The 23,275-nt window shown below is 53.5% G+C and overlaps 1 protein-coding gene across 1 annotated transcript in view; it reads left to right on the forward strand.

Annotated features, from left to right (window-relative positions):
- The window catches only part of VSTM2L (V-set and transmembrane domain containing 2 like), a 34,958-nt gene extending 13,682 nt beyond the window's left edge, over window positions 1-21,276 (forward strand). The window contains exons 2-4 of the mRNA XM_032462282.1: window positions 9,509-9,678; window positions 11,304-11,354; window positions 19,896-21,276. Coding sequence (XP_032318173.1) covers window positions 9,509-9,678; window positions 11,304-11,354; window positions 19,896-20,168 — 494 coding nt within the window. The 3' untranslated portion in view covers window positions 20,169-21,276. The remainder of the gene's footprint in view (window positions 1-9,508; window positions 9,679-11,303; window positions 11,355-19,895) is intronic.
- Window positions 21,277-23,275: the final 1,999 nt, after the last annotated feature.

A 23,275-nucleotide genomic window follows, 5' to 3' on the forward strand; every position in this document is an offset into this window, starting at 1 on the left:
TGTTTATTTTTACAGTTACCCTCTCTTTATGGCCAGTGATGCTGATTTTCCATTTATGGCAGTAATAAAAGTTCCCTTTTAAACTGAATTTATTTAAGTAAAAAGGGAAAGATGCTTTGAAAATACATATGAAGTAAATAATAGTGCAGGTGGTACAGGATTCCTGCAGAAATGGTAAAGGTGGTCCCCAAAAGGTTGGACTTGGGAAACTCTCTAAAATGTCCCTTCCTGTCCTGAGCACCCCCGACTGTGCAAACCTCACTCAGTGGTTAAGTCCCATCATGTCCCCTTCCTCCTAGAAGCCCTCCCTGACTCCCCAGGCAGACGAGAGCCTGCCTTTTCCTCTCCAAGCACGTGTCTCTCCGTCTGGAGCTTCTGCATATAGTTGTGCCCTGCACATCTCTGGGGCCACGATGATTCATGGCTGTACAAATGGTGCACACCCTGAACTGTACATGCTGATCCACGCTCAGTCCCGGCTGTGGTCCAAACAACAGTCACTGGTCTCTGTGTCTGTCACTCCCGCAGTGTGTGGGCCCCTTGAGGGCCAGGGCTTGGCCCAAGCATCTTGAGAAGCCCAGCACAGGCCCAGGCCCAGGCCCAGGGTAGCTGGACCATGAAAGTTGATCTCTTTCATTCCTTCTGCAAGGAGCATTTGAACCCTTACCGCCTGCCCAGGACATCATCTTCCTAATAAAACATACTGCGGTTCCTTAAGCTTTTGTACAAAATGCAGTTCCTCTTCACTTCTTTCGCAGGGCAGACACTCTGCTCCCATCCTGGTGGGGAGGAAAGGGCCCCCTCTCTCCGCCAGACTTCTCAGTTCCTGGAGGCTTTTCCATCCCACTTATTTAGATTTTATTTGACATCTTCTGATTTCAGGAGCTCGGTGTGAGCTGGGGCTTCCTCGCCAACACTGTCTGCGGCCCCTTCCCCTGTTCCACCTCCTAGCTGGGAGTTCAGGTGGCCGCAGACCCTGTGTCACATACCCTTTCAGCCCCAGCACCCTGCTGAGCTGGGCACAGAGCAGGCTTTCTGGAAATGGCCCGCAGAGAGTCACACTTTCTAGAGCTGAGTGGGGGAGAGGGAGCTTAGGGAGGACTCAGGTTTTGATTGGGAAATTCTGCAGTCAGTCCCAGGGATTGAAATCTTTGCCTTTTCATGCTTTGTGCCCTCAGGCGCTAAGCCCGGGTACCTCCCTCTGAAATGGGCTGAAAGTAAACAGCACCACCTCATCTAGTCTCTGGGAGGATGAAGTGGGGTCCTGTGTATAGTGCCTACCACCCAGGATGGTGTCCTTCCTTTAACCCTGGGGCAGGGGACTGGCCCTGGTGGTCCCCAGGTTGTCTGAGCCTGTTTCCCCACCTGTAATAAGGGGACAGTGACCCTGGGAACAGGCACATCAACTTTCTGGCTCCTCGTGGGCCTCCAGTCAGAAAGATGACCCCACAGGGTTGGTGGCGCTGGTCCATGGGCCTCAAGGGTGGAGGAGCTGCCAGGGAAGCAGGCATTGTAGGCCCCTCTTCAGTGCCCTGTTCATTCTTGGTCACATTTCACATGACAACTCTCTGGGTCATCTTGGGGAGCCTCCAGCTTGCCTGTCAGTTTGCTAGGCAGCCCTTTGGCTGGGCCCAGTGGGCCCCGCTGGGCTTGGGTGCCGGTGGTCATGAGGGCCAGAGGGAGGGAGGGTGGGGAGAGGGCCGGTCTGCTGGGGCCCAACTCAGGACCTCCCTGATTGCCTGTGTCCATATGTCTACTTTCGTGGGTGCAGTCCCCCCAAAACACTAATCTGGCCTATCAGAGGTGCCCAGTAAATGTTGCATGAATGAATGACGGGACAAATTAATGAATGAATGATAGGCTATATCTCTTGTTTTTTTCTTACTATTTCTAACTTAAGTCCTTTAGGTTTTGTCTTTCTCACTTTGTTTGTTCATTCATTCATTCATTCAGCACGTGCCTAACAGCATGTCCTGCATGCCTACTCCACACTGGGCAATGCAGGAGCCCTGCCCTTGGGGAGCTGCCAGGTTGGGAGGTACACAGGGAGACCTCAATACCTGTCATCTAACATGCTCCGGTGGGGCAGTGAGAGGAGGACTCGGAGACCACTGGGGCGCCAAGGAGGGCTTCTACCCTAGTCCAGGGAGGGAGAGCATCTCCAGGGAGAGGGCCACCTGTGACCCGGAACCGTGCGCAGCCTGTGTCCCAAGGGACACACACGTATGTGGCGAGAGGGGCAGGAGGGGCTGCAGTTGGGGTTCAGGCGGGGCCAGAGCTTCAGGCTTTGGATGCCCGGCCTGGGAGCCTGACTTTGACCGTGAGGGCTGGAAGCTTCCCAGTAGGGCATCCCAAGCATGGGGGTTCCTGGAGCTCCCTGGTGGCCCTGAGCAGGGAGGATGGGATCCTTTCTCTGCCTTCCACCAGAGCCGCTGTGTGTGTCTTGTGTAATAACTGCAGTGTTCATTGAACACCTACTATGTGCCTGGCATTGTTCTAGCTGCCAGGATGCAGCAGTAAACAAAACTGACCAAAATCTCCTCCCTTTGAGGGGCTTACACTCTGGCCTGGAAGATGGGCAATAAATGTGAGAAATAAATGAGAATATAATATATTAGTAAGTGGTAGTAAGTGGTAAGGAACAGTGTGAGATAGAGGAGGGCAGGGAAGACACAGGAGGTGACATTTGAGCAAAAACTGGAAACAGGCGAGGAGCCCTGTGGATGTGGGGGCAGGGGGAGCATTCCAGGCACAAGTCTAGGGAAATTTTTGTTGCAGGAAAACTGCTGCTGCAGGTCTGCAAAGCCAAGGGAGGTGGTAGTGTTGTTTGAAATTGTGGTAAAATATGTATCGTGTAAAATTTACCATTTTAACTGTTTTTAAGTGTACAGTTTGGTGGCATTGAAAATATTCAGGTTGCTATGCAGCCATCTCCATGACCCACTTCCAGGAATGTTTCATCATTCCAGAGTGAAACTCTGTACCTATTAAACAAGCTCCCCCTTCAACCTGGCAACCACCATTCTGCTTTCTGTCTCTATGAGTGTGACTACCCTAGGAACCTTATAAAGGTGGAATCCTACAGTATTTGTCCTTTTGTGCCTGGCTTATTTCACTGAGTATTGTGTCCTCAGGGTTCATCCATGTTGGAGCGTGTGTCAGAATTTCCTTCCTTTTTTTTAAGGCTGAATAATACTCCATTGTATGGATGGACCACATTTTTGTCTATCCATACATTATTGGCGGTTTTGAGCAGGCAGTGACATGGTATGTCCTGGTGAGAGGTGACCAAGGGGCCCTCAGGGCCATGCTGGTTCTCTCTGCTCTGCCCTCTGTGTATCTGTCTAGCTCCAGCTCTGCCTTGGTTCCCCTGACTGGGAGCTGCTCTTGCTACTAGTCCCCAGGGGGAGGGAATACTGCTCTCACTCTGGCAAAGACTGGTGGGTGGGCTAGGGTCCAATCCCTATAGGCTTCCTGGAAGAGGAAGCCTTTCTCAAACCAGAAACTTGAAGATTGGAAGGGCAGGGAGGGCTGTGCAGAGGGAGAAAGTAGATTTCAGGCTGGACCAGAAGGTCTGGGATGGGGAACCTGAGCTCAGAGATTGAGGGAGGTGTGGGCTGGGCTGGGGCTTCCTTGGTCCACAAGCCCCCCAGAACCTGCATGAATCCTGCTGGCTTGGTGCGGGGAGGGGGTGGTGGAGGGACTGTTGGGAACAAATGAGGAAGGAGAGGAGGCACATGACTGATGGATAGGAGCTCTCGTGGTCCAGGTGTCCATGAAATACAGATGTTGCATACACTGCATAATCTGATGAGGCTACAAGGAAGCATCTTTAAAAATCTTTCTGGAGATGGCAAAATTTCGAGCTAGAAGGTGAGAAGGGAGTGCTGTTTGTTGAGCACCTACTGTGTGTCGGGCATAAGGCATATGTTGTCTTGTGTAAACTTCCTCTCTGTCTTCTCATTCTCTCCTTTTTCAGCTAAAGAAGCTGAGGTTCAGAGAGGTGAAGGGGCTTTTCCAGGTCACACAGCTAGGGACTAGAGGAAGTAGGATTAAATCCAGGCCTGTGGCCAAGCCCTCGGTGTTTATGATGAACCAGGGCCTGAAAGGTTAGGAAGGAATTCAGGGTCCTGCTCTTGAAGGGCTGACAAGATCTTCCAGGTCATCCCCTGCCTTTCCCAGATGCCAGACTCAGTGACTCGGGCCAGGGCCATGAGCTGTTTCCTGCAGGATGACCCCCTGATAACCAGGCCTGGGGTTAATTAAGACATCGCTCCCCCTATTAAAAGCAGATGGGAAGAAGATGGTGCATTCAAGTCAAGCCCCTTTCTCCTTCTCCTGCAGAATCCTGATTTGGACACCGGTTTTAATTGTCTTCCCAGCGAGCCCAGCTCTGCTTGGACCCTGGGGCTGGAGAACACAATTGCCTCCTTCTCAAAAATCTAAAATTACACCAGCCTCCCTGGGGACCGGTTGTGAGGCATTACCTGAACAGGGAGGGCAGGCCCAGGGGTGGAAAGAAGTCCAGGAGGAGAGACAGATTTTAATGTCCCAAACTCAGCAGGGAGGCTCAGTGAGGGTGGGGTCTGAGTGGCTGGAGGGAAGGAGGTGGGGATGGAGGACTGGGAAGAGGGGCTGCGGGAGCATGGTCTAGAAGTTTCGGGCTCCTGCTCCTGAGTCCTCTAGAGCAGAGTTCAAAATGTAACCACTTACTCACTCTGTGGCCTTGGGCAAGTCACTTAACCTCTCTGAGCCTCAGCTTCCCCATCTGAAAAATGAGCTTGATCATGATCACACCTACCCCAGCTCATCCAGGCTGGAGCATGAGAAAATGTATGTACAGAGCTTGGCAGAATGCCTGGCAGGTGCTCCGTATTTATTTCTTAAGAGACCATAATCATCGTCATCAAAATGATGTGGGGCACCTTCCAGTTTCTGGTGCTGATGCTGCGTCTTCATCACAGAATTAGGAGAGGGGGCAAGAACCTCGTTGGCAATTAGAGCTGCCCACTTGCAGTGGCAGCAGGAGGAACTGAGCTCCCCATCTCTGGAGTGTGTGAGTGGGATGCAGAAATGTGGAGCCTGGTGGCTGAACTTTGCTTCATTAATTTAGATCAAATTCTGATGGGGGCTGATGGTCCCCTGGGTCTCGGTCACACCTGCTGGTTACACCTAGGTTCGCCTTCCTTGATGGCCTCGGGCTGGGTGAAATGCCTCCTCTGTACCTGCTCAGGCATTGGCACTCAGAATAAAACAAACTCCTCACCCTTTTCCACAGAAGAGGTCCTCTCTTGGACCTTACAGGGCAAAGCTGACCATTTTGGACTATTCCTTATTAAGAAAGAGCCCTACCACCAAAAAGAGTTTGAATTCTCTGGGAAGATCATGGCTTTGGGAGTCAGGCCATGGGTTCGAATCCAAGCTCTGCCGTGTGGCTGTGGATTTGGAAGGGCTCCTGCCCTATCCTGGGCCTGCTGCCCTGCTCTGAGCAATGGGAGACACGCGAGGAGGTGGGGGGCTGAGGCTGGCACAGTCACCACTTGCTATGACGCCCACCGTCCATGGCAGCTGGGCACTGGGAATGTGGCTAGCCTAAATTGAGATGTGTTGTAATCATGTAAAATACATGCTGGATTTCCACGACTTAGTGCAAAAAAGAATGTAAAATCTCTCATGAATAATTTTTATACATGTTGAAATAACTTTTTAATATCTTGAGTTAAATAAAATAAGTGATTAAAATTAATTTCACCTGTTAAAAACTTTTTTGTTCCTTTTTTAAATATGCCTACAGGAAAAGAAAAATTCCGTATGTGCCGCCTTCGCGTGTGTGGCTTGTGTTCTGTGTCTGTTGGACGGTGCCCCCTAGGTGACCCGTTACTGGGCTTCGGGTTGGGGGAGAGGTGACTGTGTGGTGAGGTTCTCCCTCAGGCTATAGAAGGGGTGGGGAGAGGGCCTGGGGCCTGACCTTTCTGGCCCCTGGCTGCTGAGTAGCCCCTGGCCAGATACTGCACTCTCTGAACCTCTCTGCATCAGTGAGAAGAGCTGGTGGGCCAGGGTCAGGGTTTTCAGTCATTTGGTGCTTGTGGGGAGGGGCACCTTTGGGCAGGGGGAGGCTGAGTGAGGGTGGATGGAGACTGGCCCCTCCCCGGGTCACCTTGATGGGGCCCCACCCAAAGACAGCCCATCTCTGCCCTTCCTTCCACCCACGAGACCCACACACCCATCCTCTTGTTAGACAGATGTGCTCCCCTCCACCCAGTCTCTAGGGGGAGAGGCGCTGTGGCCGAGTCACACAGGCCCTGGTTCCAGCGCTGGCCCTGCCCTTCCCAGCTCAGTGATCCTGGGATGTACAAGCCCCCCCAGGTAGTTCTGGACCCCTTTATCCATCTTCATGAGGGAAAATGGTAGGTACTTTCTGATCCGCGTGGATCAGGCAGTGGCACCTGGAGGAAGTCAGCTGTGTCCCACGGTTTCTGGGTCAGGAGGGTCACACAGCTGGTTACCTCGGATCCAGTAGGAGGCTCACCACTCTCCTCTTTCCCCCATTTGCAAAGGGTGCTGGGTGGGCAGGGGCCTGGATCAAAGCAGAATCCAGCTGTCCCAGGGCCAGGGGCCAATGGGCCCCTGATCTCTGATCCCTTCCCAGCCCGCTCCTGGTGGCTCAGGTCCTCGATGGCCCCCTTCAGTCCTACTTGAGTTGGCAGGTTGGCATCAGGGAAGGCATGGAGGGCTGGGCCTGGACTCTCGGAGCGGGGCCCTCTTGGCTCTGGGCCTGTGCCACCACTGACCAGTCATGTCTGTCCATTCATTTATTCCAAAAGCATTGATTGAGCACTTACTATGTGCCAAACAGTGTTCTAGGGGCTGGGGCTATATCTATAGACAACACAAGCACCCCTGCTGCTTCCTGGAAGGGAGAGCAGACCGTAAACATACATGAAATAAGTACATTTGCCGTGCTGTCCGATACAGTAGCTGTTACCTACAGGTTGCTGTTTCCATTGATGTTTAAATCAATTAAAATGAAGTAAGACTTAAAATTCGGTTCCTCATTCACACTAGCCATATTTCAGGTGCTCGGTGTGGCTGGAGGCTACTGTATTAGTTCAGATATGGAACATTTTCCTCTTTGCAGAAAGTTCTAGTGGACAGCACTCATAGTATGTTGGAAGGGAAGAGGGATTTGAAGCAGTGGGTTGGGGCCAGAGATGCAGTTTTAAATGAGATGGTCAGAGTAGGCCTCACCGAGGAGGTGGCATTTGAGCAGAGTCCTGAAGCAGGGGATGGAGGGAGCCATGTGGGAATCTGGCGAAAGAGTTTTCTAGGCAGAGGGAACAGCAGGTGCAAATGTCCTGAGGTAGGACCTCAGCTGGAATGTCCAAGGAACAACAAGGAGGCCATTGTGTTAGGAATGGAATAAGCCAAGGGAAAAGTAGAAGCTGACACCACAGGGACTGGCCTGAACATGGAGGGCCTCGTCAGCCATTGTGAAGGCTTTAGTTTTTTATTCTTAGGGTGAGGACGCCATGGAATTCTTGGGGGAAGAAGAAACAGGGATTGATTTGTGTTTTGCCAAATTGCCTCTGGCAGCTGTGTTGAAAATAAATTGTTGGTGGCGGCAAGGAGGCCAGTGAGGAGGCTACTCCACTGTTACGGGTGAGGGATGGTGGTGGCTGCCCAGGTCAGGCATGGAAGTCGGGGGAAGGAGCCAGATTTGGGAGCTGTCCTGGAGGGAGGACCCATGGGGTTCCCCAGAGACCAAATGAGGGTAGAAGAGAATCAGGGAGACAAGGGCGAACGTACAATTTTGGGCCCGGACACCTGGAAGGCGAAGGTGGGAGGGCAGGTACCTTCTCCAGGAGCCCGTTGTGTCGGTAAGGACAGTCCCAGCTCTCAGATGAGCACACACCATCCCTGGCACCTGGCACGTGTTCAGTAACCCAAACAACATCCATCCTAATTAAACGGGCTCTGTTATGCAACAGCGACCAGTCCCTCCAAACCTCAGAGAACGTGGGCAGCCCTGAACCCATGACCTTGGAGACCAGGGACATACAGATGTTCTTTAAGTCCAGAAACTCGTGCTGGAGTCAGGCTCCACCAGGAGACCCTCTGTGTACAGCAGAAGATGTGGGAGCTTGTTGGTCCCTCGGGATCATAGGAAGTGGGTAGAGGCAGGTGATCCCAGAGCAGGACCCCCTGCCCTCAGTCAGACCTCATCTTCCTTCTGCCCTGAACTGAGTAGGGCCAGGGGGGACCACTGGGGCTGCGAGATGGGCATGTCTGCTCGCTGGATTGCGGTGCCTTGCAGGCTGCAGTGAGGACACGGGATGGGGGGACCGACAGAGGCAACATTCCCTGGGTGACCTGCTCGTTGCCAGGCATCTTTCCAGGGCGAGATAATCTCTCCTGAGAAGAGGAAAGAATTCTAATTATGTCTCAGGACAGTATTTGTTTGGAGAGACAGGCCATATGGTGGGGAACAGTGCTGGGACGCATAGAGTGGGGATTTGTTTTCTCATTTATCTGGTAGTGTGGGGGGCGGGGGGGGGGGTGGGTAGGCACCTGCTGGATCCAGGAAACTGCCAGCTCGAGGATTTGGAAGGGGGGCCAGGCTCTGCTGTGGGGACGGGAGGCACGTGTAGCTCCCACCACACCCTGGGGCCCCTGAGAGAATGGGGAGTGTACCACCCATTGGGGGCACCTACTAGGTGTAGCCACAGGATGCTCTGGTCCCTGCCCTCACGCAGCTGTGACAGGCAGTGCATGCAGTAAACAGATGCATGACCATGACCATGACCTGGGCAGGTTGGGGGTTGAGGGGATGCTTACCCTGGTGGTCAGAGAGGACCTCTCGGAGGGGGTCAAGTGTGAACTGAGCTTTGAGTGACTTGTCAGCCAAAGAGGGACCAAGGCAAAGCCATTCTAGGCCTTGGGAACAGGAGGGGCAAAAGTCAGGTAGGAAAGTGAGAAATGTTCACAGGACAGCATGGAGACCGGGGGAGGTGGGCGGGGACTGACCCCCAACCAGGCGCTGTGGGGGAGTCAGGGGAGGGTTCTGATCAGGAAGTGGCCAGGTCTGATTTGGTTTTACAAGACGATGCTGAATGCTGTGCACTGGGGGTGGGAATAACCCAGGGTGGGGGCAGCTGGAGAAATCTGGAAGAACTGATGAGGATGGCATCTTCCTCCCCAGCCTCCTGGCTAACACCTTCCAACCAAGCCCTCCTCTGCTCCATCACCCCATTCTCGAGAACCCTGTGGCACCCACAGGCTCCAGGATGGGTCCCGGACCTACTCTTTTATCCCCGTGTTTTGCCAGCTGCTGCCACACACCCCTCTGCCCAGCCTTACAGAGCTTTTCCAGGTGCCCCACCTGAAGCCAGGCCATCCCACCTACAGGCCTGGCTGCTCCCGCGCTCCCCCCTCTCTGCCACCCACCAGCCCCAGCCCGCTGGCCCTGCCACTTCCTGAGCCCTGGCCCTCCCCCGGTTTCTCCGCACAGCCCTGTTCACAGAGACGCCCCACGACATGACGGCGCGGACGGGCGAGGACGTGGAGATGGCCTGCTCCTTCCGTGGCAGCGGCTCCCCCTCCTACTCGCTGGAGATCCAGTGGTGGTACGTGCGGAGCCACAGAGACTGGACGGACAAGCAGGCGTGGGCCTCAAACCAGGTACCGCCCCTGGGGAGACTTCCTGAGTTGGGCTGGGAGACTCCCCCTCCCTGGGTAGGGGTGTGTCTGCCCCCCATCTCCTCCGAGGGGTGCGGGCTCCAGCTGCATTTATCCTCTGCAGCACCCAGCTGTCTCCCTCCCGTCTTCCTGAAATAGAGCCTGTTTTGAGGGGCAGAAGGCAGAGCTGGGCTGAGCATTTGGGGTGGGTGCAGCATGAAAGGCCCTCCAAAGGGACAGAGTACCCCCCTTCTTGTACAGGTGGGGAAACTTGAGGCAAGAGGGACGGAATCTGGCTCCAGGTTATGAGGCAAGGTGGGTCTGGTGGCTCGCCGTCTCCAGGCCACCTGGGCAGTTGTTTTGCAAAAAGGGCCTTGCAAATGTGGGGAAGCGCTGTTGCCAAGTTCCATCATGTGCTCGCGTGCAGTCATGCCCTTCCACAAACGTGCAGACACACAAGGCACCCCAATCACAGCACAAGCATTCGCCTCTGCACAGGTGCATGCTCACACACCCCCCCCATGGGGGCAGACGCTATCGGTGTCCCCATCCACATGCCAGGCAAGCACCATCCCCTGCTACCAGCCCCACTGCCAGTAGCCAACCTTCAGAACGCTGCCTGAAGGTCTTCTCTGGACAACAGAGCCTGCTGGCCAGCAGGGTAGGCTGGAGGAGTGCTCCACCAATGACTGGCAGGAGTTGGAGGATAAATACCCCTGCTCCCTCACCCCTCAGCTGGGAGAAGTGAAGAGCGTTCTACACTCTTTCCCTGAGGTGCCTGGCAGGAGTAAGTTCCCGCTGCCCGTGGTGGCAACTGGCTTGATGACATCACCGACTTCCTTCCCTCTTTTGTCTCACTCACTCCCTCCCCTTCTCACGTTCCCAGGATCACCGCCCAGATAAACCACTTGCACTTGAATCTTTGTCTCAAGGTCTGCTTCTGGGGGAACCCAAACTAAGATTCTCATTGTTACACTTGTGTATACACAAATATTGTGCAAACACATACATAACTGCCCACCTGTTCACATATGAACACATACGTGACACACCCTCACACACAGGCACACTCACGTGTTCTTGGCGTGTTCCATGAAGTGGCCTCTAACATATTCACAAGTATGTATTAAACTCATCTAGCTCCCTGGGGTGTCAACTCCCAGCATGCTGGCTTAGAGGACCCCAGTAGTCAGAAAGCCCTTAGGCAAAGAGTTGAAAGCACTTGTAGCGGGAAGCCTCGGGGGTCGGCTTGCAGGGAATGGCATGTGGGCAGGGCTCCGACAGCATGTGCTGCAAACACACCTGAAAACACAACACACTGACAGACAGAGAGACGCAAGCCAAATCACATTTTTGCCTGTTTGCACACACCCACCCCAAAACAGATCTCCAGATACCCTGCATAGCTGAATTCGGAGCATGTCCACAGTCAGTTTTACAAACACCTCCTTTATCTTCCTTTGCTCTGACTCACCCCATCCCCCGTGCAGACACAGAGCTGAGGGAGCCCCATCTCCATGGTCCCCAGAGCGTCACCCGCCATCGCGAGGAACTTAGCTGTTGCCCGTATCCCCACCCTGTGATGCTAACGCCTTGTCTCTGCTTTCTCCACCCTCCCCTCCCAACAGCTAAAAGCATCTCAGCAGGAAGACGCAGGGAAGGACGCCACCAAAATAAGTGTGAGTTCTGATAATGGCTTCTCATACGAGCTCTAATGGAGGACACAGCTGTAATTTGAAAAAAAAAAACAAAAAACAAAAAACAAAATTGGTCCAGTTCAGCAGGGAGCTTGGGCAAGAAGATGGAGGAGAAGGAAAAAGGAAGGAAAAAAAAATGTCCCTGCTCTGGTTTTTAAAAGCTGGAGATTTTTCAAGTTCATTGAATGACAGGCACAAACAAATGACAGGGGGAGAGAAGACACATTCTCTCCTGTCGGGGCCAAGGCTGTGTGCATCCCTGACGCTTCGTGTCTGTCTCAGCAGCATTTTTTATTTGGAGAACCAACAGGGTCTAATGAGACTGAGCCGGCTTTTTTTGGCCCGTCACAAATGACTGCTGCGGCATCTCATGGTCACTTGGGTCACCCGGCTCCAGCGATGAGGTGGGACAGGGGAATTGCAGCCGCCAGAGGACTTCAGGACTGGCCATGTCTCCTAATGCATGGACTCATTTTATTGTTGCCACATCGCTTAGAAGGAAGGGCAAGCGTTGGCCTATTTTACAGGTAGAGCCACTGAGGCTTAGAGGGGGCAAAGCCTTGCTGGAGGCCGCGACTTGGCTGAGCTGCCTCAAGCTTTCTGTCTCCAGGCTACGTGGGAGTCCGGTGAGGTGGGGCACCCAGGGGACTCAGGGAGGGACAGTTTTTGTAGAGGAGGGAACCCACAGCAGGGCCTGGAAGAGGCAGGCAGGAGAAAGGAGGTGAAAGGGATTGAGTAGAGGGGACCGGCCTGGTGACACCTGCAGCCATGGGACCAGGCTGGCTTTGTGGGTGGGGTATATGGTCATTCTGGCAGGAGGCTAGAAATCCACCAGCCACATGCTCAGAAAATGCAGATGCCCGCAGGGGTATGTGTAGGAATGACCTCCGAATTCACTCTTTTCTGCTGCTCCTTCCAAAGCTCTTCAGGGACCGTGGGGGAGCTCAGGACCCCAGGGCCAGTTAGACACAGATGCACAGAGCAGCGCCCAAAGCAGAAGGCACCGTGTGAAGAGGGGGCACCGGGAGGCATGAGGTGTCATGCAGAGCGGAGGAAGGGAGGCTGGGGTTGGGGAGTGAGGATCCCACAGAGGCTCAGCCAGAGGTGGGCAGATGACAGAACAAGGGCCTTCAAAGCATCATTTGTGCCATCTGCCCCAGGCCTTTCTGAGTTGGGGGTCTGGGAATTTGAACCATTTCCAGTGCAGGGCAGCTGCTGATCCCCCCACCCCGTTCCCTTGGCCCCTAACTCTCATCCTCTGCCAAAGGCGCATCCATGCGTAAATCCTGTTTCTTGCCCAAACACCCACTGGTTAAGCCGGGACGGGCAGAGATCTGGGTGTATATTAATATACCCCCTTCATAGCAACTCTCTCACCGATGATTTTGTTTGGGGTTTAAGGAGCATCTCAGGCAAAGGAGAGAATAATCTAATTGACTTAAAGGATTAGAATTCGAGGCTGCTGGGCCCCACGTGAGGGGAATGCAAAGATGCTAATTAGTTAAATAAAATAAAAGTGCTCCGTGTGATTGTGCAGTTCACCCCCCCACGCCCAGCCCCCGCGATTCCTGCACCAGATGGAGCTCTGGGGGTCTGGTTAGGAGACTCACAGACAGGCAGAGACCCGGCTCCTCATGCAGACAGTGTCACACACGTGACGCCTTAAGTACACGGAAGTGCAGCCAGCAGACCTGTAAGCAGGGCACAGCCCGCGTCCTGCAGCCTAGGAGAAGGCGTGAACTTTTCCCCGTGGCTTTCGAGGTTCTGTGTGACTCTCTCTGCTCCCGCTCCGGGCTGTCTCATTTTGCCTGACCTGGCTCCCCTTCTCCTCCCGACCCTGGCTGCCTCCCGTCTTCCATTCCTTCCCACCTCCTGGCGTTCACACAGGCCAGTCCCTCTGCCCAGAAAGCCGTTCCTCCCTCTTTCAGAGCTCAGCTCAGCAAGCCTCCCTTGACCCTGTGACTCAGCCGGCGCCCCTTACTTTTCCCTGTTGGCTGCATTTCTGTCTGCACATCCATGCATGAGAGCATGTTTCATGCCGGTCTTCCCTGGAGACAGTGGGGCTGGGGCTGTGCCTGCCTGATTGACTGTTAGATTTCCAAGAGCCTGGCACAGTGCCTGGCAAGTAGTCAGTGCCCAATAAATATTTATCAAAAGACTGTCACACACACAAACACACCGAGGCCAATGGTGGTGTAAACCCAGACACAGATTTTGATACACAGACATGCAGACATGCCAACATGATGTGCATCGTGCCTGTACGTGTATGTGTACAGGGCATGTGAAGCCATAAGGGGCTTGTGGGAGCCAAACTGTGCAGTCTACCATCTGGGCAGCATCAGCACTGGTGGGGAGGTCTCAGGTTTTGGGGTGGAAGTACAGTCAGTTTCCAGGAGCTTGGTGAGGGCAGGGCTCTGTGATGGGCTCCGTGACCTCTTGGGGCCACCGTGGTAGCCCTGGGAAGGTTCAGAGCAGCCATGCTGAGTGCGGGGCAAGCTTGTGAGGATGCAGGGGGGCCAGTACTGAACATCCCAGGAGCTGGGTCCTGGTCCAGCTCTGCCACCTCCCTGCACCTCTCACCCCCTTCCCCCTCACTGCTGTCTAATGAATATATGAAAACACTTTGGAAACTGTGAAGTCCTCTGGATTTGGCCGCGTGAATGACAGTGGTTACTAGAGTGGAAATTAAACATTAATTTGCAAATCACATGACTCCTATTCCCAGCTTGGGGTGGGGGTGGTGGCTGCAGCAGGGAAGGGAGGTCCAGGCTCTCTGCAGGAAATGGGAGAGGGAATGAAAAGAGCTCAGAATCTCACAGGGAGATCGTTTATGTGGGAGGACAGGCATCTGTGATAATAATAATAATAAAATAATAAAGTAGCTCACATTTGTTGAGTGCCTGCCATATGTCAGGAGCCACAATGAGTACTTTGCATGAATTATCTCACTTACCTGGGGGCCTGGGGAAGGGCCCCTTGGCCTTAGACACATCTCCCTTGGGAGCTTGTATATGATGAGGATTCCACATCAGGGCCTCATTCCTGTGGCTCAGGCAAATTCTGCTTATGGGCATTTTCCAGTTCTGGAAGTTTTTCTTTTGACCTAACTGAAGTTTTCTATTTTAGAATTTAGATGAATTTCCCCTTAGCCAGTGTTGCAAGTAGAGATGCTCCCCGACTTCCTAATTTTAAAATAAAGTGAAATTCTCCACACACACACCTTCTTTCCCAGGGGGCTCACCTGCCTTCATTGCCATTAGTCCCTCCTTTGGTCTAACCAGAGTTGTTTGTGCTGTAGATTCAGTTCATGTAACCTGTTTCAGTCCAAAACAGCCTTAGGCAGACCGGGTCCACATACACGTGTAGTCCAGTGGTCTGGCCCGCTCATCCTAACCCCTGCCTTCCTCTCCAGCCAAGCCCTAAAAGCCAGGTACAGCCAAAGAGGCCTCAGGACTTGTGTTGCAGCCCGCATCCCCAAATCTCCATAAACAGTGAAAAGGCAACAGCATTTGTCAGATTGATCAAATGGTCCTGTAGGTCAAGCCCCTTCCTGCCCCACCTGGCTGCCCCATGAGTATGGTGCGCATATAGATACCACGTGTTTTCTGGGGATGAGGGGGTTGAGGCTGCGACCATGAGAGCAAGCAGCACATGAGGCCTGCATCCTTCATGAAGGATTAACAGGCCAACTGGTGGGTCATGGTGTACTGTGGTTTTATTTTTTTGCAGTGGATGTTTCTGTATTTTCTTGAAATTCCTGCAGTGATCTGCAGTATATATAGGGCCTGGAATTCTGAAGTCTGAAAGGGAGGTAAGACTCCCGTGGAGTCAAAATCACTCCATGCCTCTTGGAAATTCTCTGAGACATCCACAGAGCAGCCAGCCTTTGGCTGCGGCCTTGGAGATGACTCTGTGAAGGCCTTGGACGTACACACCCAGTCCCTGCTCTCAGGGTGCTCCCAGGGGGATGAACGTTAACCCAATAATCACACATGATAAAGAGTAAAATTACATCTGTGACCCTCCCTCAAAATGAGGAGAGCGGCTGGTAACAGAGGACCTGAGCTCGTCTGGGGGCTCTGGAGGAGGTGCTGTTTGAAGTGAGCACTCGAGTGTAGAGCGGCTGTGACTAGGAGTAGGGGGAACTTCTCTGGGTGTGTGTGTTGGAGGGACTGCTGGAGGCTGGTGTGGCCGAGGGGAAGGCGGGGATGAGACCCCAAAGTTTCCCCCCATGGCCATTGCAGGGAGCCATCAAAGGAAGGGTTCTAGGTTGGGGGTATTTTGAAAAGATCTGTCTGGCCACCCTGTGAGAATGAATTAGAAGGGGCCAGAGTGGCCCTGGGGAGACCCGGCAGGAGGCTGTGGTGCTGACCCAGATTCGAGAAGTGGGGACATTGCTCTGGCCAGTGCAGGGAGGTGTGGATTCTGGGGAGAAGGGGAGGGGCCCAGTGACGTGTAGAGAGCAGATGAGTGGGACTCAGAGATGGATTGTGCCAGAGTGTGGAAGGAGCGATGGGGATGACGACTTGGGAGGGTCTGGCTGGAGTGGGTGAGGCCTCGTGGGGCTCAGATTTGGGGAGACTCTGAGTTGGGTTCTGGACATGCCAAGGGGCCAGTGAGCTGGCTGGGTGTTGCTGATGGAGGCACCAGTACAGTGGAGCTCAGAGCAAGCCTCGGCCTGGGGTGCGGACCATCTGAGCCCTGTTCCCCACCCAGCACCTTCCTGGGGCCACCATATCCCTCTTGGGGTGAGGCCACGTGCACAAAAGATTTGGCACCATGGACGCAAATCAGCACCACTCACTCTTCCTGGCATGACTCAGGAGAGAGATCCCAGCCTGCCCACCCGATGGTCTGTGGGCCCCTGCCGTGTCCAGAAAGGCCTGGGCTGTGGGCAAGCAGGGAGGAGGCTGAGCTTGGTCGTGGTGTGGACTGGCCTTGTCTCTTTCAGCGTAATTAGGTGCTTAATTGCACTGCTAAGGCCTGTCGATGCCTGTGCCGAGGTGATTATGATTTACAGCCAGGCCTCTGCGTGGGGGTCTCTTCACCTCATAGCCTCTCCGGTCGTGCTGGAGGGCCGGGCTGCAGGATTTTTCTGCCCAGTTTGTGAGTGATGAAATCCAACAGGCTGCTCCGCCACCCCCAAGAAGCTGGGGTAGGATGATGCTTCTGAAGAAGGGCTGGGGTCCCCCCAGACATGGAGGGCAGGGGGCCTAGGGGATGATTAGGGAGGGGGTGGAAGGACAGATCTGTGGTTTACTGGTCCTGGGAGGCCCCCCCAGAGATGTGGTTAAGTAAGGCCTGGTCTCTGTCACCAGCTGGGTGGCCTTGGGCAAATCACTTCACCTCTCTGAGCCTCATTTCCTGACCTATACAATGGGTGTCCTAGCAGGGCCTACATCCCGGGGTTATGGTGAGGTTTAAATAAGGTGTAGGACGCTTTAGCATGCCTTCTCACCGCGATCACCTGCTCCGTAAACACTAGCTACCAGCACGACTGTTACCCTTGTTACTATTTTTATTATTTGCCCTCTCCGGATGGTGCTTAAAGGCACAGACCCCCGGGGCTGGGAGGGAGCAGGGTCTTCTGTGTGTTCTCTCCCTTCCTCCTGTTGGAGGACGGCTCCAGGCCTGGGTTCTCCATTAGACCTGGAGCCCATGCAGGCTTTGCTGGGATCCCCACTCAGAATGGACACTCACTAAATGTTCCTTGAGTGAGTGGATGGATCTAGCCCACGGAGTCCGAGCCCAGGGTGCTGGTGACTTGTCAGGTCAGAACCCAGCCTCCCAGCCTCCCAGCCCTGCCTGCCGGGCTCCCAGCCGCCCTCCTCTCTGGGTGGGGAAGGTCAGAGGGGCCACAGGGTGGGAGGGAGAGAGCGGCTGGAGGTGTCAGCCTCTGGTCTGGAGCTGGGAGGAGGTGGGCTGAGGGGTGGGCCGTGCTTGGATGCTCCCTCCCCAGCGCTGCTCCCAGCGCTTCGCATTATTACTCCATTAGCGCCTTGTAGGGTTGACAAATGAAGGATAATTAATATCCGTGAGGAGAAACAGATGTTGAGGTAATTTGCTCCCTGCTGCGCATTTGCAACAGCATCTCCTAACTCGCCTGAGAGCGTGGTGGGGCTGCAGGACCTCTCCGTGCCCTTGGTCAGAGGTGGTGGAACCATTAGGGCTGGTGGCCTCCAGCTAGGCCCAGCCCCAGTACTGGGGAGGGGGTGTCCCACACCCACCAGGGCAGCTGGAAGAGTGTCCCACTGCTTGCTGTTGGGAAGTTCTGCCTCTGTCCCACCTCCCGCCCCCTGCTGTGCCATCAGTGTTTTCCTGCTTCCTGGGGGATGATGACCATCCAGAAAAGCTCAGAATAAGGCAGGACGAGCCAGGCCTCCTGCTGCTGCCCACCACCCTCTTCCCTTCTGGAGCCTGGGAAGCCCCCTGCCAGCTCAGAGTGACCCCATCTGGAGGGTTAGAGTGCATGGAGGCAACCTGGGCTCAGTACCCTGCTCTGCCACTCAGACTCAGTGTTCAAGGGAAAGTCACTTATTTCAGAGCCTTAGCTTCACCATCTGTAAAGTGGGTATGATCATGTGTATTATTAGAAAGCATGATATCTGGGGACCATTCATTTGAAGAAAGAAGGAACTAGAGTGAGTCCATTCACTCAAAAAAAATGTTTTTATTGTTATATATTATTTACAGGGTACCAAGTATCTGTGACGGTCATTAAAATGAACAAAATAGATATCATCCCTGCCCTCATGCAGTTTACAGTTCAGCCAGAGAGAAACAGAAATCAAGTCAGCAGACAAATGTGACGACTGTTAGGGAAGAAATAAGCAAGGAGGCGGGGTGTGCATGAAGGCTTCTTGGAAGAAGGGCCAGAGAAGCCGGGGCAGATTAGTGGGGTGATTACAAGTCACGTGTGAGTGCCCAGCTGCACAGTGAATGCACCCCTTCCCCCCAAGACAGTTCTCTTTCTCCTGGCCTCCTCACTGCAAGGCTGATCAGCAGAGGCACCCCGCCCTCCAGGATTTGGGGTGTGGCAAGAACAGGCAGGCTGGTTGTCTTTCCCCATTACCTCCCCTGCACAAGGGAGAGAGACCAGAAGGGCTCAGGAACTGGGACCACAGGTCAGAAGCCCACTCAGCTCCTTCCTGGCCCTCGTGAGCCTGCAGTGCCAGCTGGCGGTGAGATCACTGGGCAGGGGTGAGCAGCTGGCAGCTGGGGACTCTTCTCCCCTGTTCTGTCGAGGTGGAGCGGGGGCTACAGGAGGTGGGGCCAGGCTCCTTTTGGCTCTAGAAAGAAGGAGCCAGGGAAGGATGGAAGCCCTCTTCCATCACCACACCCCAACTCCTCCTTTTTTTTTTTTAAGCTTTTTACTTGAATTGCAGACTCGTAGAAAGTTGCAAAAAGAGATCACAGAGTCCCCTTTCCCCTTCACCCAGCTTCCCCAATGATGTATTTTCTACAACTGTCCAGCTGCTTTTTCTCTCTTAATTGAAAAAAAAAAAAAAAAACTCATGGTAGCTTTATGTTTGTGGCAGATTTATTCATAAGCATTCTAATCTGAAAACTACCCAAATGTCCACCAACAGGTGGCTGGATAAACAAATTATGGTATATCCAGACAATGGAATACTATGCTGCAATAAAAAAGAACAGACTGAGTCTTGAAACATGGAGGACTCTCACTGATATTATGTTGTGTGAAAGAAGCCACACATGAAAGAGTCCAAGGACAGGCAAAACTAATCTATGGTGATAAAAATCAGAGTAGTGGGTAACACCATGGGATGAATATTGACCAGGAAGGGCCACAAGGGTGTGCTCCAGAGAGCTGTAAATGCCCTGTGTCTTGCTCCGGATGGTGGTCACAGTGACATACACGCAAGTAAAATTTCTTTAAACTGTGTGCACCTCACTGTATATAAATTAAATTTCAAGTAAAAATTTAAAAACCCACTCAAATAAATAAATGAGCAGAAAGCCAAAGTACAGGCATAAACATTACACTCTTGCTCCCCCCACAACTGGAGTGAACAGTTGTTAGCATCCTGATATATCTGTGACCAGCCTCTACCTTTTTAGAGAAACAAAGCGAAGAATTCACTTTGAAGTCTACCCCAGGTCCACGGCCCTCCCCTGGGCTCCACCCCAGAGATAACACTGCTGTGAGGCCACTGTGTTTCCTCCTGCCTACTTTCAAACATGCACACACACGTCTCCAAAACCAGTGTGGGGTATTTTCATGTGTTTCTTTCCAGAAATGGCACCACACTGTAGTTTTGCAGTGAGATCTTTTCACTCCGTGTGTGCCAGTGCTAGCTCATTCTTTTTCACTGCTGTGCAATATTCCACAGACTGAACTACTACTTATTTACCCAGTCTGTTGATAGACTTAAGTTGCGTCTGCTTGTTTGCTGTTTAATTCCGAGGGCCTGTGGGAGTGTCTCTGAGGCCCCACCAGAGTGGGCTCTCGCGGCGGGGGCGCCGCCAGTCAGGTTACCATCTCTCTGTCGCCCCCAGGTGGTCAAGGTGGTGGGCAGCAACATCTCCCACAAGCTGCGCCTGTCGCGGGTGAAGCCCACGGACGAAGGCACCTATGAGTGCCGTGTCATCGACTTCAGCGACGGCAAAGCCCGGCACCACAAGGTCAAGGCTTACCTGCGGGTGCAGCCGGGAGAGAACTCCGTTCTGCACCTGCCCGAGGCCCCGCCCGCCGCGCCCGCCCCGCCGCCCCCCAAGCCCGGCAAGGAGCTGCGGAAGCGCTCGGTGGACGAGGAGGCCTGCAGCCTCTAGACTGATGCCACCCTGCCACCAGCCCGCCCCGCGCCCCTACGGCTGTACCGAGTGCATGAGGAGCCGCTGGACCGCTGGGGACGGGGCTGCCTGGGTCCAGCTGCCTCCCCATCCCCGAGACCGCCCGTGGCCCCCACGCCGGCCCTGCGCCCACCACCCCTTGGCTCAGCATGTAAGCCCCGCCCAACCCTTCCCCTTTAGACCCTCGCGGTGACCTGGCTCGGAGAAGGTGGTCCGGGGCACCAAGGGGACAACCGCCCCGAACGCTGGGGTGGGGCACTGTGCCGGGGCCAGGCTGCCCCCTTTCTGTCACCAGCTTCAGTAGAGTCCAGTGTTTCGCTTTGCTTGCTTGTCCCCCATCCTGTCCCAAGCCGGGGCCTCCCAGCCTTACTCTGCCTCCTACCTACCCTCCCCTGCTTGGACCTGGGGGGTGTGGACAGTGACTCCTCCCCAGATTTGGACTTGAATCTTCTGAGCAGAATTAGGGCCTGTCCTCTGGTGAAGAACTGAGGCACCGAGGCCCCAGGAGAGCCGTTGGCAGGGTCGCTCACAGGGGCCCTGGGAGGAGAGGGAGACCCCCCCACTGCTCCTGGGCCCTTCATGTTCCACTCCTTACACTGAGACGGCCCCTGTCCCACCCACGGGGAGGCAGGCGACCAGGAATCTGCCGCTTCACGTGGCAAGTCGGAAGGAGGGCCTTTCCCCTCTGACCCCACAGCCCCAGTCAGTTTCGCACCAGCAGGACCCCTTCCAGGGTCTTCGAGGCTCTCCTAGGATCCCCCCTCTGCCAGCTCCTAACGTCCCAGCCCCCTCCCAGGACCCAAGCCAAACCCACCCAAGGGCCTGGGGCTGTTGGGAGCCAAGGGCCCCCCAATCCAATCCCCTCATAATTCCTGATCGGGGGGCACCCACCTCCTGGCGATTTGTAAATATTTCTATTGGCCCAGCACCCCCTCAGAACTGGCTCAAATCTCTGGCCACCCCTCAGCGATGGAGTTGGGGGATATGGGAGAGGCTGAGGGCTTTGCCTAGGGGTGTGTGGGTAACCCTGAACACATGATCCAATCCGTGACTACCAGCCAACCTGAATAAAGCGGTTTAAAAAAAACCTCCAGGCAGTGTCTTTCTGGGGCATTTGTGTCTGGGAGCAGTGCCAGCGTGGAGGACGTGGCCAGCACACACCCACGCCTCACTCAGCATCTCCTGCTCTCTGCCCCACAAGCACAGAACAAGTGCTGGTGGGGGCACGAGGAGAAGGTGAAGGAAAACCAGCCTTTGTCCAGCTCCAGTCCAATTATCAGGCACTGGAATTACTCTTGGATTTTGAGATAATTACACATACAGGAGAGAGCATAAAACATGTTTACACTATTTTGTGAATAAATAAATTATAAAGCAGGGAAGGGGTGAGCTACCACCTCACCAAGCAGGACCCCAGAGCTTCACCCTCTGCCCCGCCCATGTGTCTTCCAGATCATCCCCCGCCTTCCCTCTTAGAGGTACCCACCACCCTCAAGATAATTCCATTCTCAATGTTCTTTTTACAGTTTCACTACCTATATGTATGTCATCTTAATATAGTTGAATTTTTTAATAATTTTTTTAATTTAAGATTTTTTGTGGGGGGGCAGTATTAGGTTTATTTACTTTTTTTAAACATTTTTTATTGATTTATAATTTTACAATGTTGTATCAAATTCCAGTGTAGAGCACAATTATATATATTCATTGTCACATTTTTTTCTCTGTGAGCTACCGTAAGATCTTGTATATATTTCCCTGTGCTGTACAGTATAATCTTGTTTATCTATTCTACATTTTGAAATCCCAGTCTATCTTTTCCCACCCCCCTATTTATTTACTTTTTAAAACAATTTTGTGTTGTTGATTTATTTAGGGGGGAGGTAATTAGGTTACTTAGCTTTTTTTTTAATGGAGGCACTGGGGATTGAACCCAGGACCTTATGCATGCTAAGCATGCACTCCACCATTGAGCTATATTGTCCCCCAATATAGTTGAGTTTTGTCTATGTTTTTTGAACTTTATATGCATGGAATCATACTGTATCTATCCCTTCACACACTGCTATATTTGTGAGATTCATCCATGTTCTTATATGTATCTAATCTGTCCATTTTTATTATTGCATGACTATCCTACAGCTTGTCAACTTATATATCCATTCTACCGTTGACGAGAATTTGTGTTCCCCTTTGGGTGCACGATAGTCAATGGCACTGCCCCGAGCATATGAGCACGGAAGCTCGGGCGTGGACTGGCCAGGTCACTCAGGGATCTCATTTTCTCCTCTGAGGTATCACCATCCTCATATTACATTTGAGGAAACAGGCTCAGAGAGGTTAAGTAGCTCACCCAAGGTCACATAGCTATTGAACTCTGCTTTGCCAAGCTTGGCCCCCACTCCCATCATGCCCTGGGCTCTGGACTCCCCTTGGCTCATCCCAGCCAAGAGTCCCACCTGCCATGTTCCTGCTGAGAATCTACCTGAGGGCATGTTGGTCTGGAGTCAAGCCCTCCTAGCCAGTATGTCCAGCTGGTGCCTCCTTTGAGCACCTGCAGAAACCATGAGCACCACCCACTCTAAGCCTGGGGCATCTGCTGTCCCCGAGCTCCCCTGCCAGCCAGACTGAGCCAGCCTCCCTCAAGGGCAGGGACTGGGAACTGTTGAAATGATGATTGACACTGGCTGAGCACTAAGTGTGCCCCAGGCACTGCGTCGATCACCACAGCAGCCCCAATGGGGGGTATGTATCCTCCGTTTTGAGATGAGGAAACTGAAGTTCGGAGAAGAGTGGGTTGGAGGATGGCTGGCTGGCTGAGGACATGAATAAACCAGGCTATGAAGCAGGCAGGGCTCTGGACCTGCTACAGAATGCAGGCATCCCTGAGCTGGACAGTCTAGGACCCATGGTCCTTTCAGGCCAGCAGCTAATCTTTATTCAGTGAAAATCGTCCCTTCCAGAAACACCCAAGTGCAAGGAAGGCCCTGAAAAGCCCAGGTCCCTCTGGGAAGGTCTGGTGGGTACAGGCTCTTACTAGAGTGATAACAATACTTACAGGTCCTGAGCACCTACTGTGCACCTGG

The sequence above is a fragment of the Camelus ferus genome, chromosome 19, assembly GCF_009834535.1.
Source record: "Camelus ferus isolate YT-003-E chromosome 19, BCGSAC_Cfer_1.0, whole genome shotgun sequence".
NCBI lineage: Eukaryota > Metazoa > Chordata > Mammalia > Artiodactyla > Camelidae > Camelus > Camelus ferus.